Here is a 24,694-nt window from a genome sequence, read left to right on the forward strand (position 1 = left end):
GCTGATTTGCCAGCTGTGGCTTTTACAGTAGTTGACACTTGTACAGCACCTTACATCAGAGTCTCAATGAAAAATGGTCAGCTGAGACAGCTTTTTTTTTAATTATTATTATTTTTTATGTATATATATATATATATATAAGAAGAATCTATGTCAGGTCTGGGAATTGTCTGCTGAGTTCCTCTGTTCAGCACTGGACCATGCTGTTGTCTAAGCTTTCTAAAATAATTTAAGACTGAGCAGATTGTGTGTTGATCTAGTGCTATGTAATTAACCCTCTGAGTGCCGCAAGTACACGGCCAAGTACAGTTGGCAGGCGCTTCAGGTAACGTCACTTCTCTAAGGGTTAAAACGACTTTCGGGTTTGTGCACGTAGCTTTCATTCAGTGCTTCTGAAGTTACATTTACACAGGAGAGGAATTAAGCAATAGGTTTAGGTCTAAACTAAAACTGGAATTAAAAAGTCTACACTACTATAAGCAAAAGTACCTAAATAAAGGGAATAAACCCAAAGATGCTCTACAGACTAATTTTTTTTTTTTAAGTTTTCAATCTTTGATGCATTATCTTGCTTAAAAAGTTGTTTAGTCCAATGTAAAAAAATTAGGGTTTTTGTTTTTGTGTTAAGAAAAAAATATAAAAATATTTTTACATTATAGAGGTCATCTTAAATTTCTTGCAGTTCTACAATAATATTACTACATAATTTGCATTCAGTACTCTAAAACCTATTCTGTAAAGTAGAAAAAAATAGATCCCCCTCTCCGTCTGTTGTTATTTTTCTCTTCAGCAGTCTAGAATTTCAGGCAGATTCTGGTCTCTGTGACAAGTATGCAAACGTGAAGTAAATAACTTTGATTAATTTGGGATTACATCAGTTTATGGAGATCAGAATCTGTCCAGTGTTTTTGTTTGTCAAGCTCAATATATAAATAAAATACCAGAAACTGGTAAATGTTTTCAAGCTGGAGAGAAGACATTAACATTTGGCATCGTTAAGGAGGTAGAGGGAAGATCTCTCAGAAAAAGCTAGAATGTTTTTTTTTGTCGTTGTTTTTAAAGTTCTACACCAAATCATGAAGAAATGGTTTTGATCTGGCAGAGGGTAAGTACGGATTGTAAGTGGAGAGCAGGGCAGTGCTGCTCTGCTCCCAGCCTGCCCCAGGGAAGGGGAGAGCCAAGAGGGGGCAGAGCGCACACGGTCTGTCCTCCACCCCTCCTTGCCAAGGGAAAGGCGCTCTGGGACGGAGCGTAGCGCTCGAGTACGGCTGCCGGGCGTTACGGCTTTACACAGGCCCCGTGCACACGTGCTGTGCTCCTCTGTGCCAGTGCACAGCTGGTTGCGGAGTTAGGCTTTTTGAGACTGCCCCCGGGCTGTTGGATGAGAATTCTGGCTGTCCAGCTCGGCAGTGACCGAGTCACGACAGCAAGGGAGGCCCTGCACCGACGCGGGCAGCAGTCGGCAGTCAGACTGCAAGCGGCCGAGCTCCTGCTGTGCCTGGTCAGCGCCCCGCTTCCCTCTGCTAGCGGGATCGACGTCTGCACAGAGACCTGTCACCTGTAAACAGTACCTTCCTGTCCTCAGACACGAAGCTCAAAAAATACACCTCACTGGTTTAAGTATTTCATTTCTCTGTCAGTCGGATCAGGGAGCGAGCATCGCTACGTTTAGTCTTCAGACATGAGGGCTTTTGCAAAATGCTCCTGTCCCAGCTTTTCCAGCCCCGTGGTACAACAGCTACGGGAGATCTGTGACTGACTACAGCTTAAAGCAGCTCAGGAGGCAGGAAATGGAAGCCAGTGTTAGATTTATCGCACCTACCACCTACTGCAGCAAGCTGGGGGTTCCTCTTTGCTTTCTGCCATACTTGGAGATAATGCAGTAAAAAAAAAAAAAAAAAGAAAAGAAAAGAAAAACCCCAAACAAACAAAAAAGCAGCACAGGGCAGGGACAAAAGGCTTGTTTACTCATCAGCACTTAGAAATTTTGGCAAGTATTTTTTTTTTTAACCTTTTTTAAAGTCACTTTTCTATCTTTAACCACCACCCCCCCCCCCAAAAAAAAAAAGAAAACAACAAAAAAAGGAAAAAAAAGAGTTTTCCAGCATCCTTAAATCATTCCGTCGCCTAACTTTGCAAGTTTGACAGTGAACTTAGGGAATTTGTTGGGGCCTCCGGTGCTGTTCAGTGAGCAAAGTGCCCGGTGTCTCGGCCAAGGCGGGTGGGTGGGCGCGGGGCTACGTCCCCGCGGGGGCCACGCTGTGCGCCGGGGGCTCCGCGGGCGTGCGGGGCGAGCGGTGGGCGCTCGGTCCGGAGGAGCTGGCGGCCGGGCCGGCGTGGGCCGAGACGGGGAAGGGGTCGGGAGGCTCTCGGTGCGCGGAGGCAGCGGGGGCTGCGGGCTGGTCTGAAGGGAAAGCAGAGGGTACGCGTTGGAGTGCATCCAGGGGAGAGGGAGGGGAGTCTATAGCACTTCCATCGGAAGAAACTGGGCTGGCACAGCGTCCTTCTCCTTGTAAGTACCGAATGCACTTCTTTTTCCTCCTAAGGACAGTGAAGAGAGTTAGCCGTGAATAGAGGGCGAGCGTGCGGTCACGCACCGAAGGGCGGGTGGGACGCGGTGCGGGCGGGGGGCTCGCAGCCGGCCCTGCGGGGGGACCTGGGTGGCCATGGCCGAGTGGCCGTGGGCTCGTGGCCGTGCTGGGGTGGCCGTGGGCTCGTGGCCGTGACTGGGTGGCCGTCAGCGGGGGGCCATGGCCGCTCCCGGCTCCCTCACGCGCATGGCGGCGGCTCCGCGCCGCGCCCGCCAGGGGGCGATAAAATGGCGGCGGGGCCGGGCGCGGCGGGGCCAGGCGAGGGCAAGGCCCGGTGGGGGCCAAGGCCCGGCCCGGTGAGGGGCAGGCCCGGCCCGGCCCGGCCCGGCGAGGGCCAAGGCCCGGCTCAGCCGTGCTGTGGGCACAAAGCTCTGGCCGTGCAAGGGATCCCCGCTGAGACGCGGCGCAACCGTGCCCTTCTTGTTTGCCTTGCGGGATGTAGCCACGGAGGAGCGTCAGGTCAGGCTGCGCTCCCCATCGTTTTTTGGCTCTCCTCCTAGGGCAACGCAAGTCAACCCAAACTGTTAAGGTCTTAAGAGTGTTTTTGCCTGTAGCACATTTCCTACCGCTCTCCTAGACTTGCACGCAATGTATCATCTACTTAGCTCTTTTTTTTTTTTTTTTTTTTTTTTCTGCAGCAAAAGCCTCTGATCTCAGCCTATTCATAACATCTCTGAATCTCCAAATACTTCACATTCATTCCTGCCTCTGAGGATGACTCAGTGACACGGCTGAGTTGAAAGCGCTCATCAGGCTCGTGAGGAAAGAAGAAAAAGGCCTCTGACTGGTTGGGCACGGTCTGAGGCTGGCCGAGGGCCTGCCTGGGATGCTAGAGCAGTCCTGAGCTGTTCACAAGACTCATTTGTCTCTGGAGCATCGATCACCTTCTAATCTGCTAACTAAGCCAAGGAAAAGCAGCCAGGACACTTCAGCCCATGGCTTGCCTTTCACTGTGATCTGTCTCCTCAGAAGCTGAGCCACAAGCACGAAGGGCAGTACAGACACACACACACGGAGCAGGAGATGAGGCAGAGGTGTGTGAAGGAACCTGCCCCCAGGCTTCTGCTGCAAAGAGCAGCTGGGGGCAGCTCTGCTCACAAAAAGGCTTTCATAGAGAAGTACCCAGCTGGTGACAATCACTCCCCGCTAGCCCCACACTCCTAGTAAGAAACTCCTGCTCCTATGTTGGATGTGCTGTCCCCTGTTGGTCTGGGGGCTCAAAAATACAAGCCACACATTGTCCTCGCTGTAACCAGACTTGGGCATCATTTCACTGCATCCCAGGACAATTCTGTTTGGTACCAAAAGCAGGAATATGTAGCCTGCGTTCACCTGAGGTCCAGTTGCCATCTGACACACGGAGATGACCTGTTCCTGGCTATTCAGGTAGCACCTCGCACTGTCTCATGTCTTCGCATGCTCTGTATGGAGTGGGTTTTCCTTCCCTTCTCCTGACAGATCCCTCATGTCACCTGCTCTGAATCCTCTGGAGCAGCTCAGTACAGTTTTAAACAATAGAGCTCTCGAGATGTCACCTTAACAGTAGTGAGGGAACAATTCCTCTGCTGGAGATGCTGTTAATGACTTTATAGCTAAAATAGCTGAAAAGAATGTCTTCCTCCTGCTCAGCTCCCTGCCTCGACTGTCTCATCTGAGGAAAACAGATCAAATGGAGAACTTGCTAATGTGGGCACACACCTTTCTTTGATCTTACTAATGAAAAACCAGACAGTGTTGGAATATGCATTAACTAGCCCAGTATTAAACATGACTTTGCACTGGATGTGAACAAGAGAAGTGGTATTACTGCTGTCAGTGTCATAGTTAGCTGTGGTGACCCAATTAATGTGATATGAAACACGACAGCCCTGCTGAATGGAATATTTAACACTGAGGTTACTTTGCACGGGCTGTAATTTCCCAGAGCAGACAAACCTCAGGACAAGCTGCATTTCCCACAGACATTTCAGGAGTAGCTGCAGGACGGAGAGTTTCAACGACCTACTTGTGAGATGATACAAATCTATCCATTCCATCCACTGATTCGATTAGATGTAAAATAACGGCGAAAAAGCAGATCTGATACTACAGATCGTTGATAATGAAGCATTTAGTGGGCTAGGGCTGGCATGGCTACTATACAGCTAAAAGGATTTATTTCTGACCTTTAGGAACTACAGCACCCTGGAGCATTTTGCCCTGGTGTAAGGGGGGGTGAGGGTGAAACCTCCAGAGCAGGCCCACCCAGTTTTAACCAGTTAAACTCTCCACCTGTGGAGTGGGAATCCTCTGGTGGGCATTGCTCTCCGCAGGCATCGGTGACCACAGCACGCAGGACAGAAGCCTTTGAGCTGGCACAAAGTTAGTACAAAGAATTGCAGAAAAGGCGTGACTAAATAGTGTTTGAGAGGCAAAAGTTTTTTTAAAAAAGCATGCTAAGGTCTACGAACACTTCAGCCGCCTGTGTTAATCGGAAGCAATGCAGAGGGTTAGCGCTGAAGCTGAGTTAAGAGAGTTCAAACGAAGTCGGAGCGGAGCTGCCCCGGACCTGCTGTCCCTTGTCTCTCTGCCACATCCCGGGTGTCCCTCTGGACATTCAGTTTCTTAATCAGTTAAATGGTTCTTGATGATACCATCTGCCATAAATGCAAGCAGGGGATGTTCTGAAGCTACTCTGGAGAAGTAGGGAATTCCCAGGGGAAGACGCAGCGCTCGCTGCTGCCCGGGTGCAGGAAGAGGTGGCAAGGTGCGTGCCCAGCCTCCTTGCTCACACCCGTGACACAGGGGTCTCCCCAGCCCCACCAGCTGATGGTCTGGGACCTTGGACAGCCTGGGTCAGCCACTGACCAAGCACTACTGGGACTCTGCAGGGCTATGCCTCCAGGATTCAGAGTTGGACTAGGTGATTTCCCTCGCTTTACGCCGCAGTAAGCACGTTAAGCAATACTTCTCGCTGTACTTTCTGCTTTTGCTAGTCTTCAGCACACGGGTATGGAAACCTGGAAATGCACCTGCTGGGCTGTGAGCCACAGACCTCTGTCCAGGTCCAGGAGCCCCCCCTGAGCTTTTCCTACCAGGATGCACTTGCAGACACCCTGAGCCAGGTACTGCTGCGGTTCAGGCACTCTGCTTCATCACTGTCTTTCCATGGTCGTGCCCTAGAAGCCACGAGGCGTGAGGTGCTTGCAAACTGACTCATTGCTTGAGGCTTTCCCACCCCATGGTGGCTGCTGCAAAACTTGAGGGCCAGCGAGGGTACACCTTGGATTACATAGCTGGTCCCAGGATAAGCAGGGAAAACCTTCACTACTCGCTACTGGAGGGGTGTTTATGTGATAGGAAATCTTCAACAGGGGAGGAAAGCCACACACCAGGGTCACCTGGACGTGAGCTTTTAAGAGCAGGGAGGTTCATCAGCCAACGACCACGCAGAGCACCACAGGAGCACTGCCCATGGCGGCTGACAGACGCAGCGTGGAGCTGGGACAGCAGCCACCGAGGGGGCCCGAGCAAACCCGGCGCGCCGCCACAGCACCGAGCGCAGCCGAACCCACTCGCCCAGGAAAACCCCGCGAGGTGCCGAGGAGCCGCCAGTTGCCGATACACACCTGCACGGGCCGCACCAGTCCGTTTGTTGGTTGAGGCCAAAGCGAGCTCTGCATTTCTTAGGAGAGGCAGGATCTGAACACAGAAGCATGCGTGGCGGAGAATGGGCAAGGCAGAGGCACAAAGAGGAGGAGGAGCAGGAGGAAGAAAAGAGGCAACATCATTTCAGCCACTTAACACACCACTAACAGACTACAATCCCGTTTTTTGGTTCTGCAATGGTGCCGGCACCGCCTCTCCTGTAAAAAAGCGAGCGTTAGGCAAAGTCAGTGATGGCAGCTGGGGAAGGAGGAGCTTTGGGAAAAAGCCTCCTGTCTGAATTCTCCTGGATTTTGCTCTCTCATTGTGCTTCCCTAGCTCAGCTACAGCACCAGAAGCTGGCACTCACAGCTCGGCTCCAGGAAATGCGAGCAATTACCAGGAAATTCATGGCTTTTCGTGACGCATCCAATTTCTTAGGTTTGGGAGAGCTGCCAAAGGACAGCGACGCTGCCTGCTGTGCCTGAATCCTTACCTGCTCCCTGCCTTCCCAGCAGTGCCTAAACGGGCTGCCAGCGAGCACGGGCTGCGGGCGGAAGAGAAGAGAGGAAACGTTGCAGAAGCAGGTGGAAAGCAGAGGTAGCACCGCGGAGATCAGCCCCGGCCATCCTGCTCTGTCCCCTGCCTTCCCCTTCCAGTTTGGGTGGAAAAGCTATGCTCTGTGGCCTTTCCTTCAGGCACATCGTGCTTTTTCTCCGGTGCTGCAATAGGATTCGAAGGGTTTCTGTGCGGGATTCACCCTGCCTCTGTCAGCCACCACCAGTGCTTCCTGTTGTGTACCAGGCTTTCAGTCCATAATGGGCAAACTTAGTGTTTTTGTATCACACACACGAGCCATTTGGATACGTAAATATATACACACGACACATAAACCTAAATGCTTGAATTCTCCTTTGCAGTCTAGGCACTGAATGCCTTAACAGTGTTAACCAAACCAAAGTTATTACTGGGACACTTCTATGGAACTGCTTTTTATGGATAATCCGAAGAGCTCATCCTGCAGCGATTAATGAGATAACCTGAACTCTGTGTTAATGCGGGCTGCAGGATTCTGACTGTATGGCCCTGTAATCCCCAGCAATCACACCAGCAGAGCCAGGGCTCGACTTGCGGGTCATAACTTGAAGGATACGCGATGCCGCAGTGGGCAGGGATGGTCTCCTGATGTTTTACAATGACTGCTTACTGGAACAGACGTGATTCATTCCCAGTATGGTAGAAATGCTCCAGAAACCAGTATGGGAATGGCCCTGGATGATGGAAATGTGTGTACGAACAGCTCAGATCTGTCAAAGGGCCTTTTCTGATACAGAGTGTGGTGCAGGGAGGAAACCTGTCCTAGTTTTTAGTCTGACTTTACTTGAACTCTGCCTTTTTATGAAAAGCGAAACAAATTTTGGGCAGTGCCATGGGTAATCTTCAGGCCTCTCACCGCATTTAGTCCCTCACGCATTATTGACTCATTTGAGAGTTGTCCTTAACAGTACCTGTAGGGTCGATGGGGGCATTCACCTGCTTGTTATGAGTAAGTAACTTTAGGGATAATATATATGAAGTTATCCACTTGCCAAAATCTGATCTTTTCAGTTTCCAGTTCTAACATCTATGAAAAACTCACAGCACTGTTCATTTACTGCCTTTAAAATTGTGCAGTTCATTAGCTAAGATCAGGAAAACAAAAGGAACCATGGTAAAGCACAACAACTGCTGTGGATTATCCACTCAAAAAGCAAGGTGGCAGCCACCGAGGAGCCACGTGGCTCGGCACCGCAGGATTTACCTGAATTGGAATCTTGTTGCTTTTCCCGTGTCCGTCTCTTCTTTTTCCCCTAGGAAATGCAAGGAAAAACCCATTAGTCCGTGCTCCCAGGAGACCAGGGATGCCCCTCGGTGTTTTCAGGGCTGCGGGGCTGGATTGGGCCCTTGGGAAAGCCGCGGCTGCATGCAGTGCCGGCCTGGTGCTCCACGAAAGAGACCCAGGGGAACTCTCAGAGCAACCACCAAGCCAACTGTCTGCACAGATGGCTACGGCTGCCGTTTACATGGCACAAATTTGTTCTGGGCACGTATGTTTTCTCAGCAACAACTCTAATTGTCAGCATCCCTGGATCCAGCACCGCAGGCGTTTTGACTCATCCCCGGCATGCCCAAACCAGCATGCAGGAGATGTGCGCGTTCACAGGGCAGCAGCAGAAACCCCAAGACGGAGGGCACGGCGCTGCTGCCACCCTGCTGCGTCGCTGGCAGTTCTTCCTAACGTGGAGGCCCGATCCATTTGGGCAAGGTCTGACAGTGCTGCGTGAGCTCACAGCCATGCTGCAAACGCAGCTGAGCCCCTCCTTTATGATGCAGACCCCATGAGAAAATTTCAGTGCATGCGCTTAAAGAAGGGCTCTTTGCAGGACATTATTGTGAATGATCACCCAGCTCTGCTACTCAGTTCAAAGGAGCCCAGGAGTAAATCCCATGGAGGTTTCACCTGCACGACGCGGCACAACTCTGATCTAAATATATTTAGGGAAACGGTGTGGTAGTGGCTTTCACCCAGTGCGTTTGGTCTGTGTGACACGGTGATTACTAGACGTTTTCATCCTCTGCACCGACCCGAGCAAATTGCTCCTCTCCTGGCTGTGGGCAGCAGCTTGGCATGGCCCAGCAGCATGAACCCAGCTGATGGGTGAGAAATGGGACTTTTGTTCTAAAACCACAGCGTGTCTCTGCTGACCCCCTGGACTGCTGCGGAAACCCTCGGGTGCTCTGTCCCCGACAGCCCAGGAGACTCTTGGGGGGCTCGCGGGGACGGGAACAGACGGCTCTGTGCCGGAGCTGCTCTGCCAACTCCCAGCCACCCTACGCGTGCCACCTGGGAATCCCACCCAGCATCGCTTTAATTAATAGATTTAACTAAATTAATAGAATTAAACAAGATTTACCACTTGCGACTGAGGCTGTACGAGCAGCAGCTCGCCCTCCTGGCATGTTCTAACTCCCCCTCCATCTTCACGTTTCTATAAACCATTTGGCCTGTTCCAGCACCTTCCCTATTGCCAACACACACTTGCTCCTGACACCTGGACAGAAGTTGCCCAGTGACTTGTAACCAGGACGAGCATCCCTGGTTTCAAACGGGAAAGAAAGTTTCTGCAAATCCCTAGAGACTGTTTTAAAATACTCATCTCTCTACTAGCTTTTTTTTCTTTTTTTTAACTCGTCTCCCTGTTTCAGTGCCCTTGCAGCTCTGGACCCACCTCTCCTCCACGTGTTTTCTTCACTCCCTAACAGCAAAACACAACTCCATCCCCGAATTGCCTCCCTGACCCCAAATACGTAATAACTCCCGTAGTGACCTCCTTAATGAGGGCGCGGTGGAGCTGGAGCAAATCTGGCCTGCGTGGGGAGCACAGCTTGCAGGCTGCCTTTGACCTATGACTTTTTATATGACTTCTTGTGGTTTGAGTGAAGGTGGAAAGCTCTGAGCTGCGGTAAGCTTTTTCTTCGGTGTGGGAGCAACTGTATTTCCTGCCTGATATCCGCGTCACGTGCCGCGGAGGTGACCTACATTCCTCCTCCTTGCTCAAGCTCCAGAGAGAAAAGCTGCTCCTGCAGCGACCACGAGACCCGGAGCAGCTGCCTGCCGGTGCTGGGAGGGAGAACTAACGTGCTCCGAGCCCGTCTGCCTGCCGGCCGGGAAGGAACAACTCTTGTGGAGCTCAGAGCCTGTGCTTTCTGAGAGGAAGGGTGCAGGAAGGATGGAACTTCGCTGGAGGAAGTGCTTGGGCATGGAGGAAAATGATACCTGGTTGCTGCTGCCCTCCAGAGACGCTGGCTGAGACCCAGGGCTGCCCGCAGAGAAGCGTCCTTTGGTGCTGCCCCAGCTTCTCTATGGGCATCCCTTGGGTCTCAGCTGGCACCGATCCTGCAGAGATGCTGAGCTCCCAGTCTGCGTTACAAGGAGGCGGGGGTATCTGTGCTGTCACAGGGGAAACACCTCGGGGCTTCCCAGAACCTCTCTGTTTTTTTTTTTTTTTCTGCCTCTGCACCCCATTTTTTATTGTTGTTGTTACTTAAGGACGTTTTGGTGGAGTTTGGGCTTCCGGAGCAGTGCTGGAAGAAGGGGTAAGGGTGGGCTGCACGGCTCCAAGACAAAGGAAGTGGCTGAGAGGGAAACGATGGAGCTTTGGATCAACCAAGAGAGCCCCGGAGTGGATGGACAGACATCTGAAGATCTCCGTGTGCTTTGCTTCAGGTCCCTAATGAGCCTGTTAGGCAGGGCTCTTTACATGGGAGATCAAACCAGTCGAGAAAGCCACTAGAAAAGACGGCATCTCCTGCGTCGGGAGCGCTGCACCACCTATGGAACCTCGCTTACCACGCTGCCTCTTGCATTATTAATACAGCTAAGAGGAAATGAATTCTTCTAATGCTCACTTTTACATGCTCCTCTGAGTAGCCCGGAGGCTCCCCAAACACCAGCCCTGCTACCTGCAAGCGGGACGTGCTGCGAAGCAGCGGGCAGCACATCCACCGCGCTGCGCTGTGCTGTGCCTCCAGCCGGGCTGGGAGCTGCCAGAGCAGGCACCCCTCCCTGCTGACCCCTCCCTGCCTGGTTTGGGGACCTTCTTTCCCCATTTTTTTTTTAATCTGTAAACATTTTTCTCTTCCCTAATGGCAACCTTGCTTGGGAAACGGCCTCGCCGGAGAGCTGGGTCTCGCCTGCAAGCTCGCAGAGCAAGCAGTGCTGCTGGCTGCGTTTGCGCAGACTGCATTTGAATACTTTGAACGTGGCGTGCTTGATTTGCTTACGATCCTCTAGTAGTGGTGGCCGGGGTGGGATCAAAGTCCCAGGGGGGCAGGCACCGACTCAGTGACGGTCACCCTGTGAGGGCGGCAGATGAGCCCCCATGGACCAGGGGTAGAGGAGCTGCTGCTTGGGACACGGCTCTACAGGGAGTCCCAGAGCTGGACTGAGCATCCCGCGAGGCTGAGCTCTGCGTGGAACTCATGCAAAGCAGCTTTTTCTTTCCTATTTTGCATTTAAAAAAAATATTTTTCCATGATTATTACGATCCTGTGAGCAGATGCCCTGCACTGGTTTTAAACCTGCAGACCAGAGGTGCCAGCACGCAATTCGGCAATTCCCCCCCGAAACTGCAGCCTGTGCTTGGGCTCAGCACCCACGGCCGGGGCTGTGGAGCCCACGGTACCCGGCCCGTTGGTCTAAAGGCAGCCGGGGAGTTACAACACCCACACCGTACCTGGGCCGTGCTGAGCAGCCAAGGGGATGCTCCAAGTACTGCCGAATGTCTACACGAGCCGTACCACCGGAAACAGCATTACCAGGCACAACGGGGACATCGGCCGGCACCAGTTTGTACCCACCCCCGGGTCACTTTGGGGCCATTTCTGTGGGAACCCGAGGCATGACAACACTCACGTAGTTGTCCCGTGCGGACCAGCCGGGGTAGAGCTGCATGTGGAGCTGCCGTTCCTTGCGTGCCAGCTCGTAGTACTTGGCCTGCTCCTCCCGGGACAGCGCGTGCCACTGCAAGGACAAGCACGGAGATCAGCTGCGTCCCCTCGCCCCTGACCCGTGGCCACCAGCTCGAATCGAGCTCTGGGGGATGAGGGTACCTGAAGGTGGGTGCCTAAGATCAGCTGCAGGGGACAGGGACACTGCGCCGGTCGCTGGTCTCGCTGGGGACCTTGCAATCTCAGCATACTACTGGGGTGCAAGATATCCCTTTTTTCCCACTTTTGGGTCTTCCTGCTCTCTCCTTCCAGCCTGAGGATGCTCCCAGCGGAGTGAGGCAGCAGTGCCTCCACCACCACCAAAACCCCAATCTCCATCAGAGTGACAGGAGAATCCCCTGCTCCCCTGCCCTTGTTTCTGGGGGTGTCCGCATGCCCCCCACCATGGCACAAGGCCCATCACTGCCCTGCTGAGCCCCACGCTGCTGCTCTGCTCCCTTGGACCCTCCAGGGGACACCGGCCCTGGCCACAGGTGCGCAGCGCTGTGCCTTGCGTGCCCTTACCCTCCTGCCCAAGATCTGGTTGATAGCTGCGCTCTCCTTCAGGGTACACTCAGCGATGACTTTCGCCCGCATCTCTTTCATATACAACATGAAAGCGTTCAGGGGCTTCTTGATAGTGGGCTTCTTGGCTTCCTTCTCTCTCTTTGGTTCTGGCTGAGGTTTCCTTGGCAGGGACAGAAGAGGAGCAGTCAGTGTCAGAGCCACCCCAGCACCGAGCAGCAGAATGCACGGTGTCAAACCCAGCCGGTGCCAAACCCACCCGAGCTCTGCCCCGGCACACGCAGGGCTCAGCACCCAGCCCTGTGCCCACATCACAGGGGACAACCAAGGGGGACCCCGTGGTGTTAGCGCTGTTCGGGAGCCTGGTGGCACTTCCAACTTACATGTTTCGGTCGTAGTGCTCCATCTCTTGCTTGCCAGAGTGGGGCACGATGGCGGGGTGCGGGATGCCGGTGGTGTGCATGCCGGAGCCCAGCATCAGCGGGTGAGTGAACCTGCAGGGGAGATGGGCGAGCTGTGAACCACCAGGGCGGCCACGAGGGCTGTGCGGGGAGCTGTGGGGCCAGCCCCAGCAGCCACAGCGATGGCTCTCCCTCGGTGGCACTCCGGGGTGGCAGAAGCAGACGGTAAGCAGAGGACACGGAAAGCGAACCTGTGGCGGCACGGCCTCCTTCGCCTGGGAGGCTGCAAAGTCTGGGGACCGAGTAAACACAGCGGGGAGCGGGGATTTTGGGCATCTCTTCCTTTTTTCCTTGGCTCCCCGGAGCGCCCCTGCCAGCCGTGCTGAATGCACACGGGCAGGGGCGGCTGGGTGCCGAGCAGCGGCTGCGGAAAGCAGCCCGCGGCGTGAGCCAGCCTCGCTGAGATCAAGGGCGCTTTTAACGAGCGTTTTCAGACGCTCAGATCTCTGTTGTTGCAATATCTTATTAGCGCTGTAGGAAGGAACAACAAACTCAAACCAACGTTTGGATTTGAGAGATTAGGACCACCCCACACCTTTCTTTTAACAGAAAAAGCATAAGTCTGAACATGAACCAAACTGCAACTCTAGGAGGTGCACCTCGCCTAAGCAATGTTATCCACCAACACAGAAATGAGATCATGAGAGGTCTCGCTAGCTTTCAAGCTTCATTAGCTCTCTAGAGTTTTTAGAGGGTAAAGCCAGAGCAGTCGGCTTTGCCAAGCTTGCCACTTTATGACTGCAGCTTGAGATGGCAGAATCGCCCATGGGAGATGAACTGTTCATTAGATATGCTGGCACTAAAAGAAAAGCTGTTTAATTTAATCCAGCAGCACCGTCTGAAGTCTGATCCTTATCTGACCAGGTGTACTTGCTCGTTCGTCTGCAGCAGCGCTGCAAAATCCGCCCTGCTCTCCTCTGCGAGCGGGAACCCCTGTGCCACAGCCGGGGAGGCTCCGGGGCCCCGCAGGGAACCGTTAGCTCATCCTGCCCGTCACCTTCAAGGCCACGAAAAGTGATGCCTCAGAGAGCGAGGTGGGCTGGCAGCGCGCTCCTGCCTCTGCTGCACGGATTGGGGTTTGCGTGGATAAGCGTTTGCGTGGACAGGGGTTTGCACGGAGAAGGGTTTGCGTGGACAGAGGTCTGTCTGCGTGGTTTTCCTGCAGGCAGCCTCCACTGTCTGCTCTTCAGGACAACACGAAGCAGAAGCAAAAGCTGGCGCGGGAGCAGCCGGGAGCCAGGGCCGTGCTTTGCCCTGCCCACCAGCTCACCGAGAGGCACGGGGCTCTGCGGTTCCCAGGCACAGGGGACGTGTCCTGCTCCCTGGGAAATCAGCGGGGCCGGGGTGTATTTACAATTTGGCCCTGAGCAGCCATAAAGGGGCTGAGCCCTGCAGAGGGGAGCATCAGCGGTGCAGATGGTGCGGGGCTGTGCTCGCTGCCCAAGGCTGCAGGGGCGCGAAGCAGCGCAGCCCCCGGCCCCTGCGCGGGGTCTGGGCTCTGGCTGCAGGCTGCGAGCAAGCTGCAGGTCCTGGACTGCTGCACGGGGGAGGCCAGCGAGAGCCTGCCCACTGCCCGTCCTTGCCCTAAGGCTGAGCCCGAGTAAAACACATCGCTGTCTGCAAAGCAGAACTCAGCCCTGCGCCTGGGATGTATTCAACATCGCGGTTAGAGACAAGGGGGGAAATCCCGAGCAATGGATTCCACCCCCTTTTCCCAACGTTGAGCTGAAGGCAGGGATTTCTGGCTCTGCTTTGCCTTCTGCTGATGAGAACCCAGTGGCTGGGCATCCTCCCTGGACGCTCGGTATTCCCGTGGGCACCTCCTCGGCCGGGCACGGCCTGAAAGCGGCTGCCCCGGGGCTGGTGCGGGGCCGCTGCGGGGCCGCGCTCTGCTGCAAGCTCCTACTGCACACACTGCAAGCTGCGGGGGCAGCCGAGCTGCTGCCCCGGCTCACACATACTCACCTGGAGAAAGAAGCCCCAGCGGAAAGTGCTGACGAATACGGCTGTCTAAATCCACATGACGGGAGCGGATAGACAGACTGGCTCTGCCTGGGATCGGGAAGAAAGAGTCTATCAAGCATCTCCAGCCACGTGGCGTTTCCTAAAGATACCCTCTGCTAACGGGGCTCGGAGCCGGGGGCAACGCGGGGTCTGGGCTTTGTTTAGGGGAAGCTGGACCTCCCTGCGGAGCTCGCATCCAAACCTGACCCCCCTCCGCCCCCAGTTTGAGTAGCTCTGCAGCTTTCTTTGAGTTTAGGATCTTGGTAAAGTCAAAATACGGAGCTGTGCTGAAAAATGAGGAGAGATTGCTGTTGCAGGGATGAAATGCAAGGACACGGTTTGACCAGAAAGCCGCAGCCTTGTCCGGCACACACGAGGCTGCACGGTCGCAGGCGGCACCGGGTGGGTGCGGGTGCACGGGAACATGGGGGTGCTGGGCAGAGAGCACCTCCTCTGCCCCACATGTGTCCCAGAAAGGCTCTGAGTGCCCCTGTGCATCCTCAAAAGGATGCCTCCTGTTTTTAAACAAGCCCAATGCCAGGTCCTACTTTTCTTTTTCAAGTTGTTCCACACTGGGAATCGGGCATGTACCAGACCTGGAGCTGGAAATTATTTTTGAGATAGTAAAATAAATATGAAGGAAGTTCCTGGTTGTTCTCAGCACGGGAAAGCCCCCACGTTTTCATATGGAGATAGCTCAAAAACACCTCGGTTTGTTCTGTACGGCTGCCAAAACATGCTCCCAGCCTGAAACCGCGCGTGGAAACCCAGACGCCTGGAGAAGGCGAGCCAGGATGTTCAAGCCCCAAAACACGGCTGCACGGATGCTGCTCGTGCAGAGCTGCTGTGTGGACAGCACCGGCTACTTCCAGCACTGCTAACCAGCAGCAGCCCGTTACCAATAACCACAGCACCATCCTGCTGCCCCGATGTGCCAGCGGCTTCTCTGGGTAAAGCCGGCTTCTGCCCGGCGGAGGCGCAGCCGCAGCAGCGCAGTAGCGAAGCCCTCGAGCCGTGCTCAGGGCAAGGAGGGCTTCTGTTTCTGGCTCTCTGGGAGCTGCCGTGGCTTGAAGGGATCTGCAGGATCTGTCTGTAGGACGGGGAGGGAATGCACAGGGCTCGGCCAGGCACAGTGCCCTCTGCAGCGCTCAGGTGGCGGTGGCAGTAACTCCCCGACCAGCCAAGCGCTACCGTGTCAGGAACCCGAGGCCTTGGAAGCCAAAGGGGCTTGCCGCAGGGCTGGGAGAGCATCCAGCTCCATCCAGGAATGACATTCGCTGCTCCATAGTCCAAGGTATTGGGGTACAAAAGGAGCCATGCGCTCACAGCCTCATCCTGAGTGGTTCTGATGCGCCAATGAACGCGACTGCCAAATCTGCTCCGATGGCCGGGCACCACCACCACGGCCCGGCGGTGGGAGAGGTGCTGGGCCAGCACCGTGGGGTGGACAGGGCGGCAGCGGGGATTGCCCACGTCCTGCTGGGGCTCGCCGCCAGGCTCCAGCCATCAGCCTCCCTCGTCTGGACTCCGGGAGGCTGTTATTGGGCTCTCACCCAGCTAATTGCAGAGGGCAGTCGGGCAGCTCCTCCTCCTGAGCCTTGTGCCCAGCTCCTGCTGGCCAGCCGGGGAGGAGAAGCTGCCTCCTGCAGCTGGTGGGTGCTCCCCAGCCGTCCCCATCCCATCCCCATCCCCTGCAGCCCCTCGCCTCCTGCGCGGGGTCAGCACTGCTGCGGCTTCAGGCACAGGGCTGGGCACTTTGGGAGTGGTTTGGGGCTCTTTCTGTGAATTTGGGGCAGGCAAAAATAGGAGAAAGGCCTCTTGCAGACACCACACGTGCTCCCCACTCTGTCAGGCCGGCCTGCCGTCTGTGGCTGTGCCATATCTGCTCTATTAGTCACCGATGTGCATGCCTGGCGAGGTTTATTGAGGACGCCAAACCCCACAGACGCTCGGTGCTGTCAGCAGCGCGGCTTCCTCCACGAGCAGCCTCCCGACAAAGCCTCGGGGAAAAGCTGGCTTTTCCCTGCCGCGCACCGGGGCCGCCTTTAGCAGCTTCCCACCCCACGAGTGGACCTCGCGTTTGGGAGCTCCTGTCTCACCCCCAGCTACTTCTTTCATGTTACGGCACAGTCACTCCACTACTTGTTTTTCCTGAGGATGAATCACATCATATGAGGAGTTAAATCATCGCCCGAGAGTAGCAGATTTAGCACAGAAAGCAAAATGCCATCTCTTTGAAGCCGAGCTCTGTATCAAAGGCCTCAGCCTCTGTTTCCTGGTGGTTAAATATCTGGAACACGAAATCCATAAACAACAACAGCAAAAAAGCTAACTTTTTACTTTGCGTTCTAATGCGTTTGGTGGTTTGGCGATATGTCCTCGTACCTGGATGGCTCTGCCGCGCTTTGCCGGGGTTTTATGAGCCAGCAGCAGGAGGGAAGTGCCACTTGTCCCCTGCCACCGCCTGCCACCTGCCCTGTGCCCCGCAGCCCCCTGCCAGCCTCCACCACGTCCTCCCAGCCACCACCACGTCCTCCCAGCACCGGCACCAGAGAGGCTGCCAGGCTCAGGTCCCTGCCAGGGGACACTTTTTCCTGTGTCACATCCCGAGAGGCACCACGGACGCAGCATCCCGTGCACCATGCCAGCAGCATGCTCCGGGAAAGCCCTGCTTGTGCTGAAAACCCCAGCGAGGGAAAAAATCCCTCGTCCTCCAAAGGATAGGCCTGGCTGGGATTAGAGGAGGTGGGAAGAAGCCCTCCCTCCTTCCCAATCCAGTGGTTTTGAATCTGGCAGGTTGTCCCCTGCTCCAAGGATGCCCCAGGCAGGACGGAGCCTTCAGCCCCCCCCCCCCGGACCTGCTGCCCACCCCTGCACGGGGTGAAAGCCCCCTCCCCGGCGCACTGCACGCAGCGGGGGCCGCACGCAGCCGGGGAAGCCAACCCCCGCATGGATCCCACACTCACCATCCCATCGAGGGCGTGATCTGGCCGACTCCAGCCGGGGGGAGCGGGTAGAAGCCGGGGATGTCTGAGGTCTGGGAGGGCCGGTGCACTCCTGGGAGAAGGGAGAAGGAGGTGAGTGGGAGCCAGCTCTGCCACGGACCCTTCCCAGCCCCATCCGCTCTGCCCGTGGGCATTGGTGGGCAGCAGGGCACACAGGTGGAATTGCTGTCAGCAGGAGGCAGGGCACTAAAGTCACTGTTTTCTTTGCTGTGGGACTCTCTGCAGCACTTGGGAGCCCGGAGAGCCTGTGCACAACCCGGGGTCAGTGCTGTTCCTCCAGCCCCCGCCCCATCGCTCACCTCCGGGACCCCAGCAGCGACCAGCAGGGATGTTCCAGTGGGTGTCACTGCTAGCTTGACTTTAGATAATTTGGGTTTAAAAGCGATAGTTTCACAGGCTCTCTGGGTGCCCAGGCACTGGGAAGGAGGGGATGGTGCCAGGTGGGAATTCTCCCTTCTTACAGGGAATCCCTGCGTGGTCTCCAGAGACATGGGCACAGGAGGCAGCCCAGCATCTCCCACTCCTGTCGGCTCTGCCAGGGCTGGGAGCAGCCCGGGAGAAGCTGGAGAACAGGCAGGGAGGGCTTCCTCTTTTCATTTTTTGCAGCTCCCCCGGCTGCTCTCTGTTCAGCCAGCTCAGGAGCAGGAGGCATTCAGCAGGAGGCTCACTGGCAGAAAATGTGGGTTCTGGGCATGCGCTGCTCGTGCCGGGGATTGGCCTGAGGCACTCAAATCCCCCGGGGAGGAAACAGACACAGCGTTGTGAGCTCTGTGCCCTGCTAAGCAGCAGGGCTTTCCAGGGTAAAACTCCGGCTCGCCGCTGTCTGCAGAGGAGCCTCAGGCTACAGAAAGTGTGCAGGGGTTGTCCAGCAGCTGCCCCAGGCAATCACCGCGTTACGGAATTGGTGATGAGCTGTGAGCAGTCTGCAGACTCAAGATCTGGATCACTCTCCTGGACGGATTACTGATAAGTTCGTAATTAGGACTGACACCGATGGACTGCAAGCATCTTCTTAGGAGTTCACTAACTCGATGTGTAACGGAACTGAGAGGAAGACGTAATCAGTACGAGAATTTACCTACAGTTGTGTTGTATCGCGACACAGCACCCCGCCACGGCCAGAGCAGCAGGTATCGCTAACTCAGGGGTGAGAAGGGCGACATCCACACCGCAGGGGGAAGGGAGCCCTTGCCCTGACAGCACGGGGATGGGAGAGGTACAGCTGGGGGTGCTGGGCTGGACCTCTCCATAACAGAACCTTTGGGATCTCTGCAGCCCACAGGGAACGCTGGTCTGGGGTGAATCCTTGCCCTTGTTCCCGTATTTACAGCTCAGGGTTTAACCCCTACACGCTGTATGCATGGGTTAGTTGGCGTGTGCTGGGCTCACGCAGGAACCCCAGGAGCCCAACGTGTGACGAGCTCACACGTGTGGCTACGGGGACACACATACAAATGTCCATTTAGGTATCAGACGCTGATCCTATTTAGTCAAAATATTTCCTGTTTCAGGCATTTATTTTCTCAAAATGACAACCTGACAACAGTTCGGGTATGAGTCAAAGGAAAGAAGACTTTCCATTTTCTGGTTGACTCGTGCACATCGTGCAGGCTCTGCTCTGGGCGAAGCTCCACGGCGGCGTGCACAGCGAATTAAGGCCGTTTCCCCAGCGGGGCCGCCACTTCTGACGCCAAACTCCTACTGACCAAGATTACGAAGCATGGCCAAGAAGCTAAACAACCTCCTACCACTCAGCAGTGCCCCAGCGTTTCATTTTCCCATTGTTTTGGGACCAGGGGGTGTTCCCAAAAGTGCTGGCTGTGATTCCCGCGGTGCCCAGCACCGTCCCCTCCCTCCAGCCGCGCCCGGTCCCAGCAGTGCCCTCACCTTGCTTCTGGTTGATGTCGGCGGGCAAGTGGGGTGAGTGGGAGCCGTGGCTGAAGTGGTCGTTGCTGTAAGGGATGAGCGGGGTGAGCGGGTGGACTCCGTGGGACGGCTGCACGACGGGAACTTTGTTGGACTGCAAGAGAGAAGGAGGAGAGGGCTGAGTGGCAGGCGGGGGCTGGGCTGCGAGGAAGGGGAGCGGGACCATCAAGATCTGCGAGCCGCGGGGGCAAGGGGGCTGGGGATTACAACAGTCTTCCCAGGGCAAGGCAGAAAATGCCTTTTTATGCTTAAATAAACACATCCTGCAGGAGAAATCCAGAACTGAGCAGTGATAACAGCTGCTGATTGCATGGTAGGTGCAAATCAGCCCGAACCAACATGAAGCTGTCAAAATCCAGAATAGTTACAAAATTCACTCCAAGCATCTTTTATTCCAGGATGAATGCTGGAAGCATGTAACCAAAGGCATCACTCTCGTTTTCTGCTCCCCCAGCTTGCAGGGCACACACACACACACACACACACACAGTCCCGTGCGTTGCCCTGGTCTGCAGCCGGACTCCCATGTCCTGCACATTCACCCTGAAAACCGCGCTCGGGCTTCTGCAGCTGCTCCCGGCTACGCGGGACGGGGCCAGGGGGGGCCAGCAGCTCCTCTAACACACCCCGGGGTACCTCTGGGTGTTGGGGCAGGGAGAGCAGAGCCTGTTCGAAAGGCTTGAGCAGCTGTGAGGGAAACACACCCGTGCACACTCACACACAGCCACGCACACCCGCTCACACCTGCGCACACCCGTGCCCGCGTGCGCACGCCGCCGTCTGCTGCGAGCCTCCTTGCCTCGAGCGTCCCAAGCCGCTCCCTACATGCCTGGTTTCGCCCGTGGTTGCCTTTAAACCCAAACCGACTTCTCCTCGGTGGTGGAGCGGCTGGATTTGTCCCGGATAAATCCCGACGGAGAAACAGGACCGACGGCACCGCAACAGTGGGAGGAAAGAGCGGAGCACGTGAGAGAGCTGCCGCGGGTGCTGCTCGCCAAAGCTCTCGTGTCCTATCAGGGCATCTCCAGATGCCTTCTGACAAGTCATTTAAGATCTCTGGACTTGATTCACTGCTGCCTTTCACTTTGGTAATGATTTTGCTCAGGCAGAGCAAGCACGAAACACCACCTGGCTCCAAGGAGGAACCCCTGAAACAGCGAGGAAAACAGCCCCGGTGGATGGGGCCGCTGCTTCCCAGCCGCCTTGCCCACAGAGTTTGCTTATGCAAATAAAATTAAAGAGGGATGCAGGTTTGCATTTAAGAGTGAGCGAAAACCCTAGCTCCTGATGCTTACCAGGTGTGGATTTCCTGCACACAGCGGGGCGTGGGGGGGACGTGCACCTCCCAGCACAAGCTGGAGCAGTACAGGTGCTCCTGTCCTGCAGCAGGGCCGGGGGCTACGTGGTTTTCCCACTGAGACCGGCTCTGGGCTGGCTCCTGCTTTGCTAAACGCCTTTGGAGCTCCGAGCTTCAACTTTTCTTGCCCACGAAAAAGAGATGAGGGGTAGCTTTTCAGCCATGTTTCTAAAACTAGCCATGGGTTAGCAGATTCAAGCGGCAGACAGCTTAAATGAGGGACGTGCGGTTCTGCGGGGACATTTTGCATCGCACCGGGCCAGGACCAGCTTGGTGCTGAGCAGGTTTGAAAATCTCATCCCCAGCGCTTCAGCTGCTCCAGGCGGGGCCGAGTTTTCCTTCCATACAAGTCTGCACCCAAAGCACGGCCTGCCCGCCAGCCTTGCCCTCCGATGGCTGCAAACAGCCCGCAGGCCATGGGGAGACGCAGGCTGCACCCTCCTGACGCCGATCCGCAACAGGCCAGGGCTCAGGGCACGGCAACGTGGCTGCACAGCGGGCTGCAGCGCGGTTACTCAGACTTTCCACCAGTTCAGCTGGGAAACAAGACGTGGCAGCAGCAAGAAGAGCCGGCCTTCCCCGCATCCCTTCTGCATCTGCACTCGCCTCGCTCAATAACTCTTTTCCGTTCCTCTCTGAAGCCACAGAAACGCTGGCAGGGGAAGATGCTCGGGACAGAAACAAGACCAAAACTTGGGTACGAGGCTGTTCGCCCACTGCCACCTCCTCAGGGAGGGAGCTCGCTACAGGGACCTGCCTCCCAGACTGAACTGACCTGGGGAAGAAGGAAATAGGGCTGCAAGATCTGGAGAAGCAGAGAATGCTTCATTGTCGATCCCCCAGTTTAAAACTCTGCAGCTGCTGCTGGCCACCAGTGGCCAGGTTCGTAGCTCCCGGCCTTCACCGGATGAGTCTCATTTATAAAATCTCATTTATAAACCCTATATGCCAGAGAAATGCTATCATTTCCTCTTTTTAATGCGGTCTAGATTTACTTCCTGCAGATCAGCTGCAGCACGTGGGCCTTGGCGAGGCTTTTCGAAGCCAGGAGTTAGCTGGTGGCGATGTCTTACGCTACAAAATCCACAAAGGATTCCTGCCAGGGGAGCGATGTGACGTGAGGGCACCGGGTCCTGTGTCCTCCTGGCAGGTCCCTGGGCCGTGGGGACACCAGGGCCAGGCTGCAGCACTGTGGCTCGCCCCGGCTGTGGTTTGCTGAAGCATTTTGCTGTGTCTCCTCCGTGTTTCAGTACAGCTCAGACCGGGGGTGACGGAGCCGCTCGCCACCGGCCTGCCCGAAATAACGCAGCCGGCGCCTGGCGTCACGGCCCCATGGCCCAGGTGACCTCAGCAGCCCCTGGGGGGTGACAAAAAGGGCTCTGGGGACGGTTTTGTCTCACCCCTCCCAGCGCAGCCCCTCCGGGGCAGGTTGGGGAATGAGCTGTGCAGCCGCGACCTGGCTACAGAAATGAAGAGGCGCATTTACAGCAACACTGGCGTGGCATTTCCAGGTGGGACAGAGCAGCAGAGCGGGGGGTTGCACCCCCAGAGGGCCATTTCCCCTCTCAAACCTGCTAAACTGCAACAATTAATCCTAGCAAGTGGTGCTGCAGAGTCCCTGGGGTGCTGCTGGGTCCCCGGGGTGCAGAGGCAGACAAAGGGCTGTGACGGAGGCAGCTCCCACTCCGACGCAGCAAAGTGACTTTAAGAACTGATGAGCAAGGAGAAAACACAGTCACACTCGTTAAGAAATACTAATTGTTGCCAGGGCAGAATTAGGAGACCTCACCGCTCACACACGGGTGCCCGATTGCGAGAGAAGCTCGAGGCGAGCTGTGGAACTCCTTCTGCTGAGCACACACAAACCCAGCAGGTCTTTCCAAGGAGGCTCGCCCTCGCCGTGCTCCGCGCCGCTCTGCCACCCGGCGCAGAGGTGCAGCATCCTCCCCGTTTGCTCCCATCCCCGCTGCGCGCACCCAGCGCGTCCTGCAGCAGCGGCCCCACACGCAGTGACCGCCACCAGCCACGGGATTATCCAAGAATTAACTCTTTTTTAACAAAATGCTTTTTTTTTTTTCTTTTTTTTGTTTTCATTAGGACATTGATATGTTGTTATCAGAAGGTTTCTGGAAAGCACCTTGTTGCCAGCAGGTGTTTTGACTAATTTTTAAAGGCCGGTATGTTTATTCGTGACGTGCTAAATGAGCTGTTTTACTTTGCTGGCTTGAATGAGATTTTTTGTTTGCTTTAACGTTAATCTTAGCAAAACCTAGCACAAGTGGTCAAAAGACAAAATCGGAGTGAAATTGTCAAAACTGAAAATTTTCAAGGCTTTTCTACAATATAAAGAATTACTTCTAACAGTGAAAATATTAGAAAAAAATAGAAAGATTTTTTTTTTCTACTTGCATCATCTTAGGAGAAGAAAATAATTAAAGAAAAAAGAAGTGCTTTTTGTTAACGTGTGCGAACTCCTCCTTGCTACAGCCGAAAGCAGCGGCGGTCACATCAGGCTGCCTGGGCATCCCCACATCCAGCCAGTGCTGCGCCGGGGCTGCTGCGCTGGGAACTTTTTTTTGTTAATTTTCTGGTAGAAGACAAGTCATATTAAAACAAAGCAGCCGGATTCTGCTGCCCCTTCTAACATAATTTAGTGAAAAGGTTTTTACGGACTTTCTTCATCTCCGCACCGAGCAGCCGGCCGGTCCTGGCGCAGGGCTGCCCACCCGAGCCGCACAGCGTCCAGTTTCCTGCCCCCCCCCCCGGGGCGTCCCCTCTGCTCTCTTCCCAGCACCCGTTTATTAAAAAAGAAAGAGCAAGCAGCAGATAACGCTTGGAGTTAGCGTATTAAAGAAGAGCAAACCACAATTCAAAGTACACAAACCAGACACAGAAGCTCATCTTACGAGGCTGATCTTCATCAGCCCTGCTGCACAGCGGCACAAAGCATCCTTCCTAGGAAAAAACTGCTGCTCGGTTTTGCAGATGAGTATGTTTCACGAATTCTTGCTCCCCCCCCCCTCCACTTTGAACAAAAACGGAATTAGTGAAAAGCTGGCTTTTTCATACTTTGTTTTGAAGGCAAAGCCACATAAATAAGGCTGCTCTGTAGGAACAAAACTTTCATTTTACAGATTTTTTTTTTCCCAAATGTTTGAAATAAAACGAACGTAAGAATTTGCTCGCACTTGGTAACAGGCAGCCCGGACCCCCAGCAGCTTTGCTGGCCGGTCAGCCCCGCGGGTGGGACTTCTGAGCTGGCAGCGTCACCTCCTAGCTGCAGGGGATCCTACTCACACGTGGGACCCCGTGCACACAGGGGACCACGAAGGCAGAAGGAATCCTACATCCATACGGGGTGTTGTGCACAAAGGGGACCCTGCAGGCACAGGGGACGCTGTGCACGTAGGAGACCCCAAGCACACAGCAAATCCCATGCCCACAGGGGACTCTGTAGGGAATTAGCTGGCACGGGGGATCCTACACGCACAGGGGACCTGAAACACGTGGCAGACTGTAGGCACTGTGGACCCCATACACACAGGGGACCCCAGGCACCTAGGGGACCTGATGCACATTGGGAACACCATGCACACCAGGGACCCCAGGCACACCGGGGACCCTGTACATATAGGGGACCCCATACATATAGGGGACCCCATACATATAGGG

The 24,694-nt window shown here is 55.2% G+C and overlaps 1 protein-coding gene across 7 annotated transcripts in view; it reads right to left on the minus strand.

Annotated features, from left to right (window-relative positions):
* Window positions 1-126: 126 nt before the first annotated feature.
* The window catches only part of TCF7 (transcription factor 7), a 66,810-nt gene continuing 42,242 nt past the window's right edge, over window positions 127-24,694 (minus strand). The window contains exons 4-12 of one of the 7 annotated variants that reach the window (XM_035339003.1): window positions 19,627-19,759; window positions 17,701-17,791; window positions 14,696-14,782; window positions 12,653-12,763; window positions 12,270-12,432; window positions 11,671-11,778; window positions 8,017-8,065; window positions 6,200-6,272; window positions 127-2,404 (exon numbers count right to left, since the gene is read on the minus strand). In XM_035339003.1, the coding sequence (XP_035194894.1) occupies window positions 2,185-2,404; window positions 6,200-6,272; window positions 8,017-8,065; window positions 11,671-11,778; window positions 12,270-12,432; window positions 12,653-12,763; window positions 14,696-14,782; window positions 17,701-17,791; window positions 19,627-19,759 (1,035 nt within the window). In that variant the 3' untranslated portion in view covers window positions 127-2,184. The other 6 variants (XM_035339002.1, XM_035339004.1, XM_035339005.1 and 3 more) reach the window with 6 other exon arrangements.

This window comes from Oxyura jamaicensis, chromosome 13 (genome assembly GCF_011077185.1).
Source record: "Oxyura jamaicensis isolate SHBP4307 breed ruddy duck chromosome 13, BPBGC_Ojam_1.0, whole genome shotgun sequence".
NCBI lineage: Eukaryota > Metazoa > Chordata > Aves > Anseriformes > Anatidae > Oxyura > Oxyura jamaicensis.